Raw genomic sequence first — 12,746 nt, 5'->3', positions numbered from 1 at the left:
TGTGTCTCGGCCCATTAAGTAGCTTGTATTATGTTTTATACAATGCACGGTTTGTTTTTAAATTTTATCCTGTACTCAACCCCTGTCATTTTGACACAGGTTTCTTTGATACACATTACAAAATAAAGAAGTCGTTTTTTTACTGCTGAGCCATAACTTTATTATTGTCAGAGTGTTTAGAATGCTTATTTTAATATGACAGATTACACTGATGGTATATTCTAATGCTCATTTACAAGACTCAAAATCTTAAAGACAAAGAGAAATAAATCTACATTCAATTCATTCAATAAAATTAATAGGTGGATTAAAGAAAAGAGATGAGTAGAGAAATAAAGATTTTTGTTAAATTTTATTAAAATATTTGGAGTACTTGGCAAGCTGTTTAAATACAACATTTCAGTAACAATTTTTTTTTTACAATTATATATTATATATTATCATTTGAAAAAGAAAAAAAAAACTCAATAAAGAGATAAATTCATATAATTAATTTGTATTTAAAAATAATGACTAGTAAGTAAAACAACCAAAAACTAAAACTAAATGGGGTGGGGTATTAAATAGATACTTATAGCACTTGCTACGCTACAAGCTAGATATATAACCATTAGGCATTATATTAGAATTGTATTTTGCATTTAATAGATATCACATGCATTTCTGGTAGTAGGAACTGTAAAGACTGAATTCAATTTCGTCTGAAAACTCATTAATATTTACTTTAGTACTCATCTTAGAAGTGAATTATAATGCAAGAGCTTATGATAGATCTCAAGTTATAAAGTGTTATGTAATCCCACAGATTGTACATAGACTGGTCCCATGATAACTCGAGTTGTTCAGTCCTTACAATTCCTGTTCTGTACAAATGACCACCATAAATATACCTATCTACTACAGATTATATACAAATAAACATTATTCTACAATATAACAATCATTATAATGTCTAACAATTCCATCAACAGATATATTATACTTCATTATAAATTATCACCATTTCCAATTCCACCAAGACAAAACACTAGTACAGTACATCTTTAGCACTTACAGTTAACAGCATTAAGGTTTGCAGTTTGTGTGATGTTACAAATGAACACAATATCATGCGGATATGAACTTTGAGGTGACATGATACTTGAACACTATGATATAAGTGAACTGCTCAACTACAAAACTTTCCTAGATATTCAAGCGAAGAAAGCCCTGTCATTCTTTGGTGGACATCATTTGGATGAAAAGAAAACATACTTATTTTTACATTCTACTAAAGTTATCATACACCTATAGACCATTTATATCATTTTAGGGATTGAATTATGGCTCCATTCTTATCTTGTTGAATCGCCACTTAAGAAATTTTGTTTTAGTTCAAGTACATCAAGCAATATAAAATTTGTCACAGGCTTGGACAAGAGGTTATAATTCCAAAATTCCAAAAATTGTCAAAATTAAATTTTGAACAAATTTTGTATTCTGAAGCATACATATACATTAACATTCTCTTCTAATTTGAAAGCTGAGACTGACTGTTCCTATATTAATCTCTTTTGACTATACATGTTGGAGTAATTTATCAATAAAGTCATTCCATAAATATACTAAAGCTAAGCATTTAATCAGAAATTAGGTACTTTATTTCATGTGTTCAAATAACTAGTCACTAAGTGTGAGGTAAATTTTTCTATTATTTGGTCTCTCTTATCACAAATTTATAGTATTTTATTAGATTCATAAAATATCTAATAAATATCTCTAATAGTTTGGTATTGCACATTATAAAGTAATCTTTACAAATCACAAATAAAGAAAAATCATTACAATTATTTTCTCATCTCAATTTTCTTTGAACCATGTGAGGTACTAACACTTAGTTTACCTCCTGTAATAAATAAATGATAGTCTGTTATGAATATAAGGCTAACATTATGCACAGGGAATTCTACATTTATATTCAATATTTACTAGGTTTGGCCTTAAACTGTTCATACAGTATAAAACACTGAATATCAGATTCTAATAAACCCTGTTGTCCTTAAATCAAACCTCAACCATAAAGAACTAAACAAAGTCATTTCTAACAAAAACAAGCAATAACTAACAGTTTTCTTTCAATAAACAATATGGCAAATATCACATCATCCATTTTTCTTTGTGACAATTGAATAAATCTCAGTGTAATTCTATCAAAATATACTCAACTTATCTATCTGAATATTATAATTATGCAAATTAAGCTTTAAAAACCAAAATTTAAGCAATTGAATATGGATCTTAAGTAGACATTTTTCACAAATAGATAACCTATTAAAATAGCTGTAAACATTTATTTTTAAATATTAATTGTTCGATTCTCATGAAGAAAAAAATAATCAACAAAAAGCTGTATTATATATACCTATAGAAGTAAAAGGACCATATCAAATTATCTCATATTAGATAAACCACTGACCTTATAATATATGGTCCACGGATAAATTTATATTTTAGCAATTTTAACATTTTATGATTGTAAATATTAATAAAATATAATCAAAGAATTGACATTCAGCAATTATCTACAAGTTTTTTTATTAATTAAGCTTTTATACTTGATCTTAAATTTGACCTGTAATATTTTAGGTAAGCCAAAAATATACAGATTTTAAAGTGTTGTGGCATATTGATCTCGCATTTCTTAATTTATTCTCACATTAATTTTACATTCCTCTACTAGAATGCTGCTTGATTTTAATTCTAATCTATCACATGACCATGTTTTTAACACCAGCAGTAGATAACATTTATAAATTATACAATATATAGGTATAAAATATATTAAAACAGATTGTCTGCCTCTATATTGTTTCATTTCTTATATATTTCTACATGTTCCTGAAACAGTTAAGTTTATTTGGCCTGCCTTTTACATGGGAACTTGTGTGAAAAACACTACATAAATTCTATCACAAGTAAACAGTGAGACATGTGCTTTTGTGAATTATCTTCCTGTGTGACTTCAGATTTCAAAGCTGATCTTGCGTCTTATTAGTGAATCAGTGCATTAAATATATAATTTATTAATATCAAAAACGTCACTAGATTATTCAAAGGTATATCAATCAGTTATCTCTCTTTGTGATGATCTGTGCCCATAGTTTACAATGGCTAGTGTAGTTTATTATTATGTTTGTAGTATTAAGTATCACCGGATGAATGGATTTCAGCATGCACTAGAAATGGTTTCATATTATTTTATAGATAATTAAATACATGTAGTACATCAGATCTTAGAGCAAAATAGCAAGAAAATGCCAGTTTCTTTGTTAACTGCCTTAGTGAAAATGTGATAAATGAATCCTTATTATTGGAGAGATAGTAATATAATTTCATTTTAATAATAACATGCACATGCACAACCCATTGATCATTTTCTAAGATTTAATTCATTTCAGAATTTTTTAAGTTACAGACTGTAACTGAATAAGAATGGATATAATGAAATTTATGACAATTATATGAATCTATATATGAGCATCAGTCAACATGGTAGCAGGCAAAATGTCTGTCATGGCATAACCTGGTCCTCTTCTCTATCATGGCTATCTTTCTTCTTGTTTACACGGAGGTTCCACTATCATTTGCCGGTGAAGCAGCCTGCAAAATATAACATAACAACAAATCAGTCTGAGGCATTTTCAAGACTTAAACCCGAACAACTGTCCGTCATGTCCATAATATTATCAACACTTTCTCATAAGCTAATGCTAGAAATCACTCAAAATATTCAAACAAGTAAATGAAATATAGAATTTGTTGAAATTCAAGCAATGTCAAAAAAAACATAATTTAAAAAATATTTTTTTTTTTTTCTCCTAGCTTTAAAAGACAAGTACATGCTTGTTTGACCTAATTATAAAATCTGAAATACAAAGATAATGTACAATGTTGCTCACGAACAGATTATTATTATTAATAATACAAAAACACTAAAATCTCCACCAAATAATGTTAAAAGTGATATATTTAATGATCATAATGTTAATTACAAATTAATGTTAAGAATATGGGTATCATATTTTAGACATTTGATATTAGTGGGGCATTATGGAAGATTAGATAAAGAGCTGGCAGTTCACACTATAACAGTTTAAAAGGTATATCCTGAAAATTTCAGTCAAATTGCTCCACTCTGAACCTAGCCTTGATCATCATTACTAAAATCGGTATGATACAAAACAAAGTCTCGATTATTCGTTTTTGCATTTAATCATCAATAAGGGTTGAACAGCAGATCGGATTCAAATCCAATGAAAATCTGACACATAAGATGGCATCACGAGTTGATTATGGTCTTTTCATGTTAATAAATGTTTAATTAATAGTTTATAAGCATTTCAGGCCTAAGAAAGACCTGCAATAGGCAGGTTTAGCTCTTGCATAATGTATGTTTAAAGCAGGCTAGTATCTATTTGAAACATTTGATGTTTGGACTAGAAGTCTAATATCTATTTGAAACATTTGATGTTGGACTAGCAGTCTAATATCCATTTTAATTATGGAAGACTAAAAATATGCTGAAAAATATATTAAAACAATATGTTTTTGATTTCTAAATTAAAATATACACTAATGTTATTATGAATAGATTTTTATTTTCTGGAATAAATGGTTTTAAACTAGATTATACTGTGACACAATGAAAACACACCACTGATTTGACTGGAAGTGCTCGCAAGACATAATGTATGCATGACTGTAGATCGGACACTGAAATAATCAGCCATTTTCAAGATGGTGGTGTGATGGCATACATACCGTGGGCGACAACTCTTGTACTCATGACCTCTTGAATTATTGCAATGGTGTGTTCTCAGTGTTCTGATGTAAAACTTGGCATATTGTTGCATTTTCCACAGAACCCTATTCCATTTAATTTTTATAACTATAAATTCTGTTATTTTCGAGATTCCCATTCTGTCGAATTTTATGTATTTGAGAGAAATCGATCTGTAGTACATTTACATTAATGAAAACATCATTCTCACATGTTATCAACACCATCTGATTTTGTAACATTCAGAATTGCAATATTATAGTGTTACTCATAAACAGTGGTGAGTTTTTATTATGTTTCAGTATATATTGTAGTGTTGTGGGTGAATAATGAATGCTAAGTGCAATATTTCCATTTGTATAAATGTGTAAACCACCTTTAATAATATTTTATACAATTTTGTGCAATGTGTGCTTTTCTAATTACAATATTATAATGGTATGACTGTGTGTAAGAGGAGTTCATGATAAGTTTAAGATTGGTTATCGACCATCACCACTGATTCCTGTAGTTGATAAATACAAAAATCGATGATAATATTAAATAACAACAGCCCAATATATATATATATATATATAAAGATAAAACTATGATGATGTGTTTTATGAGACGATAATGAGATGAAGGATGTGCAAGATGACCGGCACCATGTATTTTTGTCAACTCACCATTACACCCAGTTGGGCCTGTAGAAGTAAATGAATATTTGTTTTAATGACGTTTAGGATTGTTGACGACACAACAGGGATCAACACACAAAAGCCCAACTACAGACAACTACGACAATTATGAAATGATGGCAGGGAAAATTTACAGAAAATGTTCCTTGGAATTTCTACCTTTAAGGGAAGGGGATCGACGCAGAGGCTACAAAATTAAAATAGATATTTGAGTACTTCTAAAGAACTTATAATCCATTTACCAAATAATTAATCTACTGGGTTCAGATACAAAGAATACAAAAATATTTGTATAAATAATTAAAGTACTGAGTAGTATGGTTATAGGAATATTAGATTGGGTAATGGTAACTAGGAAAAGTTTACAATTATCACTAGAAATAATCTAATAGAACAATAATATTTAAAAGATCAGGTGATAACTTTTGGCGTTAGAACGTTCACAAGGATCAAAAGTGAAACAAGGGCCATAACTCTAGACGTAATAAATGAAAATTGCTGAAATTCAATAGGCTTCTTCGTTTCACTAATCTAAATAATGCATATACATTTCACAAAGATTGGGTGATAACTTTTGGCGTTGCAGCGTTCACAAGGTTCAATAAAGTGAAACAAGGGCCATAACTCTAGACGTAATACACAGAAATTGCTGAAATTCAATAGGCTTTTCGTCTCACTAATTTAAATAATGCATATAATTTATCAGAAAGATCGAATGATAACTTTTGACGTTGGAGCATTCACAAGGATCAATAAAGTGAAACAAGGGCCATAACTCTAGACGTAATAATCGTAAATTGCTGTAATTCAATAGGCTTCTTCTTTTCACTAATCTAAATAATGCATATACATTTCACAAAGATTGGGTGATAACTTTTGGTGTTGGAGCGTTCACAAGGTTCAATAAAGAGAAACAAGGGCCATAACTCTCGACGTAATTAATGGAAATTGCTGAAATTCAATAGGCTTTTTCGTCTCACTAATTTAAATAATGCATATAATTTTCAGAAAGATCGAATGATAACTTTTGACGTTAGAGTGTTCACAAGGATCAATAAAGTGAAACAAGGGCCATAACTCTAGACGTAATTAACGGAAATTGCTGAAATTCAATAGGCTTCTTCGTTTCAGTAATCTTAATAATGCAAATTTCAGAAAGATCGGATGATAACTTTTGAAGTTAGAGCGTTCACAAGGATCAATAAAGTGAAACAAGGGCCATAACTCTAGACGTAATAAACGGGAATTGCTGAAATTCAATAGGCTTCTTCGTTTCAGCAATCTAAATAATGCATATAAATTTCAGAAAGATCGGATGATAACTTTTGGCGTTAGAACGTTCACAAGGTTCAATAAAGTGAAACAAGGGCCATAACTCTAGACATAATAAACAGAAATTATTGAAATTAAATAGGCTTCTTCATCTCACTAACGTAAACAACATATATCAATTTTAAAACAATTGGATGATAACTTTTGGCGTTAGAGCGTTCACAAGAATATTATAATATTATTATGTTGAGAATACAAATAAAATATATTAGTTTTAACTTGTACTCCACCTTTAAGGAACCCAGTTTAAGGTCAGGAGGGAATATAAATCTTGCAAACTTTATCTTTTAAACAGTGAATAACTGTAAAAATCAATTTATTGCATAAGAAAACTAATAATGGAATATTCAAAATGGTTGGTTATACTTCGAACCGTCCTGAATTTTTGCCTATCATTAATCAATTAACTGCTGACAGAGGTTTGGGCTTGTAGAAACTCTGTAGTGTAATTGTGTTTTTTCTGTATGTTTCTGAATGTACGTTTATCAGTGTCTGTAGTGAAAACTTACCAATTTTTGAGTTAGATGTTTATTTGATGATATTTCACGTTCAAGTTGCTTGTCTTTAGAAGCTAGTTGACTGCGTAACTGTTAATAATTGAGTTAATGATAGAATAGTAGTTATAACTATCAGTATATAGATATAAAGTAAATTATTGTTATAAACAGAGGAACTGTAAATAAGATTTTTTAGTATATTTGATAGATATAACAAATAAACTAATGTTATAAATATGCTGAATATAATCATGCTTTGATAATGTGTTTATCAATATTACGAATTAACCTCAAACTAATATTGTCTAAGACGAGAGATGGTATCCAAATATTAAATGCATGTTCATTTAATGATCAAAATATAAATAGTTTGTGCATATCTACTAGGATAATAACTATGCTTTCTTTTTCTTTTCATGCTGAAATTATAATGTAAAAGCTGTAGCGATTTAATATAATCATACTGCAACATGCTATAAAATAAGCAGAATTGAAAAATATCTTTTTTGTATATAAAAAAAGAGCAATCATGCAATAATTGATCAAATTCAGCAATATTGTGATGTGCTAGATAACTAGTTGATTAAATAAAGAAAGTATATATATAGAGCTAGTACTCTCCTATACTTACTGTAGATATAGATTTTCCATCAGTTGAACCTTTTTTCTGTAATAAATAACATAACATACAGTATTTAATATAAATCTAGAGTATCATTAATAAAACAAGCCAACAGTGAGCTTGATGTCCCCCGCCAAAATCCCAAAATAAGTAGATGACACATTGATTAATTGCACATTTATCTTTTTCAAAAGTATTGAGCAATACATGTACTTATGTATATACAATACATGTACTTATGCCAGTTTCATATTTTACTTATGCGAACATAATACAGTAGACTCTGCATATAACGGACGCACATATAACGGACAATCGCTTATAACAGACACAACAGTTTGGTCTCGATTTTTTTAATAGAAATTTCTTATTTTCAAAGTCTTTTATAGCGGACACTGTATAACGGACAATCGTTTATAACGGATGATTTTCATCGGTGCCTAATCGACAAATCAATGTAAAAGTCCATTTTTATAACAGACTCTTGAATAAGCAGAACAAAATTATTACTGATTTTCTTCGTGCTTCTGGCAGATTCCATTACAGACTTTACAGACTTTTTCAAATAAGCTCGTTTATTTTGAACATCCATAATATGTGAATACATACATGACTTTTATGTAAATACATGTATGTTCTGTAGATTCTGCATATGATAAATGTTGTTATTTCATGGTATGGTGTTACCTTCTGGTCACTAATTCAGGGTCGATAGCAGATTTTTTGTATAACGGACACCATTTATAACAGACAATTTCTTCGGGTCCCGAGGTGTCCCGTTATATGCGAAGTCTACTGCATATCTATACTTATGCCAGTTTCATACTTCTGTTAGTTTCCTACTTTACTTTTGTCCAGTCGAAACAACGATGACAATATACACGAAAGAATAGAAATATGATTCATACCTGATCTTCAAGTTCATCCTGCAATTGTTTAACCAATTTTTGTTCCTGTGACAAAGCATCTTGACCAGTTTTAATTATGCCAGTTAACTTAACTACATTAGTCGATAAATCTTTCGTTTTCTTTTTCTCTGATTCATATAACTGTAAAAACAAACAAAGGTAATTTAACAAACATATCTATCTTACTTCTTACATTGTATTAGATCTTTATATCAATTAATTTCTTCCCTTCATTATGAATATTAGCTTATCTAAGTGTGTGACTATAAAAATTGTGGGGTGGGCTGCTCATACTGAATGGCGATGCAGGTAATTATGAATTTACAGTGTAGACATGAGAAGGAAATGTGGTTTTTAAAAATCTAGGGTCCATACAAATCTTAGTGTTCTGTGACACATCAATATGTCATAGCTGACACCTAAACACTGAGAACAGTCAGAGGCTCAAAGACAATGGCAGTTCATACAACTATGAGTAGCTTTTTAAAGCTATTGATATTTTCCAAGTAGTTTATAAATTATTATTTATTTTACTTACCCTTTTATACTCTTCATTTTCAATTGATATTTGACTGGAGGTTTCTATTTGTTTTTCTAAACTTAACACTTGAGATTTAGCCTATTAAAAAGAAGTTATAAACTAATTTATTTCATAGTATCATAATACACACACAGTGTTTAAAAGTATGAGAATGCCTATTATAACCATCAAGAGGTGCTTTACTCACACTGATGAACATGGTGCTACGTGGTACCTGGTGTTCCAGAAAGAGTATTCATATCCTGCCTTCTGTTAAAACCAGTATTGACGAGATGTCATTTTTCAGGAATTGTGTCCCTGAAAACGGAATTCATCTTGTCTCCCCACCCTCTATCCAGCTGCCTAAAAATTCACCCAGGTGCGATAAAATGTAATACTTACTTCTTTTACTTCTATTTGTAACAAATTTCTTTCAGATTCAGAAGTCTTCAATTCACTTTCTAAAACTACTACTTTGGTTTCCATCTGACAAAACAAAACACGAAATAAATTACAACTTGGCAAAAAAAAAAAAAAAAAAAAAAAAAAAAAAAATTATAATTATAATTTCTAATTTATATGTAAAAGTGCAGGTATCTGAAACAAATGATCAATTTGTACAATATCCAGGCTGTTTTATCTATATAAATCTTAATTATACTTCTCAATTTTCATCTAAAAAGCAATACAGAACTATAACACTAGACAACCCAATCTCCATTATTTAAGCACACATAAAAGATTGCCCAGTGGATTAGATATTGTGAGATACAAATAATAATAGGATATTTGTGTAATGTGCTTTTTGTTTTGTTAATAATCAATTACAGCCTTGGTAATATATAACGTGGGGAAGTTAGTGTTATTGAATATGGATTTACAAGGCATTAATTCTAATTCTATGAAATATTTCATTAATATGAAAAGTAACATAAATACTGTACTTATAATAACTACACATTCAATATTTATATACGATACATTTTGGATTTGTCTAAATGTAATCTATATACAGAATACATACAGCTATAATGCCATGTATATCACTTAAATAAAATGCAATGTTAGATTTATGTTCAACTAGCTTTCAAATTTGGTTATTATTTCACATTGCTGTTAAGTGTATTCAATGTCATTTCTGTGAAACTAAATTTGCATTTTTTGATGCATACTGTACAAGTTAATGGTCATATGCAATATTAATATCCGATTATTTTTGTTTTAAAAATATTTACTGTTACAAAGATACACTATTCAACAATACAGAACAAAAAATACTTTTATGAGACAAGATGAAAATCCCCCAAATATGTTCATAACTTTTCCAAGACAACCTCATTACACCATTGAAGCAATGATTTCAAAAGTCGAAAATAAAAAAAATGTAAATTTTCAATAAAATATCTAAATAAAAACCAAATACACATGTATTAGAATTAGAGAAAATATAAACCACTGCCAATGATGACATGCTAATATTATTAGTAAACGGGGATAACTTTGTGAGATGGAGCTGCAAGGCGTACCTCATCTATTATACCAGGCAAACTTTTCTCAACACAACGGTAAGCAAAATCCAAATCATTCAACTCCTATTAATAACCAATCAAAATAAATGTTTTAGGTTACTCTAGTATATAAACACAGATCAAGCTATATTTAACATGGCAACTTCATTCACTACAGACATCCCTGGGTGCTCTTGTGATTTAAGAATTGTGATTTAATAAATAGAATGTGGAACTTTAAATCTGGACAAACAAATAGGACCCAATATATGGTAATAAATATTACAATATCTAGGAAAATAACATGCTGATATTAAGAAAAAAATACAATTTTGGTACACCAAGATCTTTACTTGAAAATAAAAATGGAAATAAAGAAATATACTGTTTCAAATATAACTATTACTACATTAATAACGTGCTAAATTTAGAAATAAACTAGGATATTTAAATCTCCACACTACACTGCTACTAGAAGTAAATATCAAATATCATACCTCTGTACTTCCTTTTTGTTTTCTCATTTCATCTTTTAGTTTAGATAATTCTTTCTTTGTCTGAAATAGTTAAAAATTATTGGTTTATAATACCTAAATATTTAATTATCTTTTGTCAAAGATGGGTAGGAAAAAATTCATATTCAATGAATAATTTTCAACATATAATTACTTAGCTACTACGTTCGTACAAAATATTCATGACCTTTGGCACAGATGACATCATTATTCGAAACATAGTTGTAAATATAGAAACCAAAGAAGAAAATATCTTTCACAATTAGATTATTTTACAATATAAGATGAGAAGGCCTATAGAACAGTATTGATGTAGAGTAAAATCTCAATTTGTCTTAAAGTTGCAATGCACCAGAAATCCATAGTTAATAATGTGAACTTTGATAGCTACAACTTTCATTAGGATTGAACAAATTTAATGTTTTAGATTAATAAGCTTTTTAGTAAGACTTCTTTATTGTGTGTGGACTTGAAGTCTATATTTTAGCCTGCAATGTTTGGGGTTTAACTTACATTTTCTAATTCTGTCTGTGTAGACTGTAAAGTAGCCTTCCATGATTTTTCTTCACTTTCTACTTTCTCTGACAATTGTAATAATTTGTCTTCCTATAAAAACAATATTATTTAATACACACACACATATATATATACCAATAATATGCTATCATCAATAATTTATATTTTCTTTATTAAAATTTCAATCTAGTTTTAATAATAATATCGATGAAAGAATATATGCAATAGATTCTAAATATTTTACAATGCTGTACCAAGAGTTACAAAACAATGCATGCCCTCTGAAGTAATATATTCTTATTTTTGTGAGATTTTCTATTTTTTTGGGAATATTAGCTGTATAAATAACTTACTGTAGAAGATAAAACATTTCTGTACTGTGTTACTTGAGCTTCTAAATCTTTAACTTGACTATCAGATTCTGTACTCTACAAAATATACAATGATTTATAATAGTACCATTTGTACATCATTTTTCTTATTACAAATGATAGACAGGTTGTGCATGATATATAAATCAGAAAACGGCAATCTGCATTTCAATCAGAGGCAGACTTTTTTCTATGACTATGTTTGAAAAGCAGTCTGATCACAAACTCACCTTTGAAGATAAAGCTTTTTCTAATTTTTCTTTCCACTTCTTTTCTTCTGAATCTACACTTTTCTGTAACTGTTTTAATTTATTTTCCTGAGATAAAGAGAATAGTGAATACAGAAATGGAATGACTTACAAGCTGTGATAAAGTGTTCAGAAACAACTGCTCAATTCAAATCTAAGTTTAAGACAAATATATTCATGATGTATCATCCACAGTATCAACTGACTTAT

At 29.0% G+C, this 12,746-nt stretch overlaps 1 protein-coding gene across 6 annotated transcripts in view; it reads right to left on the bottom strand.

Annotated features, from left to right (window-relative positions):
• Window positions 1-134: 134 nt before the first annotated feature.
• Window positions 135-12,746, bottom strand: part of LOC126821534 (ribosome-binding protein 1) — a 39,144-nt gene continuing 26,532 nt past the window's right edge. For 4 of the 6 annotated variants that reach the window (XM_056100760.1, XM_056100764.1, XM_056100761.1 and 1 more), the window contains 12 exons: window positions 12,519-12,605; window positions 12,271-12,345; window positions 11,915-12,007; window positions 11,384-11,443; window positions 10,905-10,970; window positions 9,781-9,864; window positions 9,397-9,477; window positions 8,859-8,999; window positions 7,960-7,995; window positions 7,341-7,418; window positions 5,488-5,505; window positions 135-3,639 (listed from right to left, as the gene is read on the bottom strand). In XM_056100760.1, the coding sequence (XP_055956735.1) occupies window positions 3,601-3,639; window positions 5,488-5,505; window positions 7,341-7,418; window positions 7,960-7,995; window positions 8,859-8,999; window positions 9,397-9,477; window positions 9,781-9,864; window positions 10,905-10,970; window positions 11,384-11,443; window positions 11,915-12,007; window positions 12,271-12,345; window positions 12,519-12,605 (858 nt within the window). In that variant the 3' untranslated portion in view covers window positions 135-3,600. The remainder of the gene's footprint in view (window positions 3,640-5,487; window positions 5,506-7,340; window positions 7,419-7,959; window positions 7,996-8,858; window positions 9,000-9,396; window positions 9,478-9,780; window positions 9,865-10,904; window positions 10,971-11,383; window positions 11,444-11,914; window positions 12,008-12,270; window positions 12,346-12,518; window positions 12,606-12,746) is intronic. The other 2 variants (XM_056100763.1, XM_050549981.2) reach the window with 2 other exon arrangements.

The sequence above is a fragment of the Patella vulgata genome, chromosome 5 (assembly GCF_932274485.2).
Source record: "Patella vulgata chromosome 5, xgPatVulg1.2, whole genome shotgun sequence".
In the NCBI taxonomy this organism is placed as follows: Eukaryota; Metazoa; Mollusca; class Gastropoda; family Patellidae; genus Patella; species Patella vulgata.
This window is presented reverse-complemented; position numbering and strand designations above follow the sequence as displayed.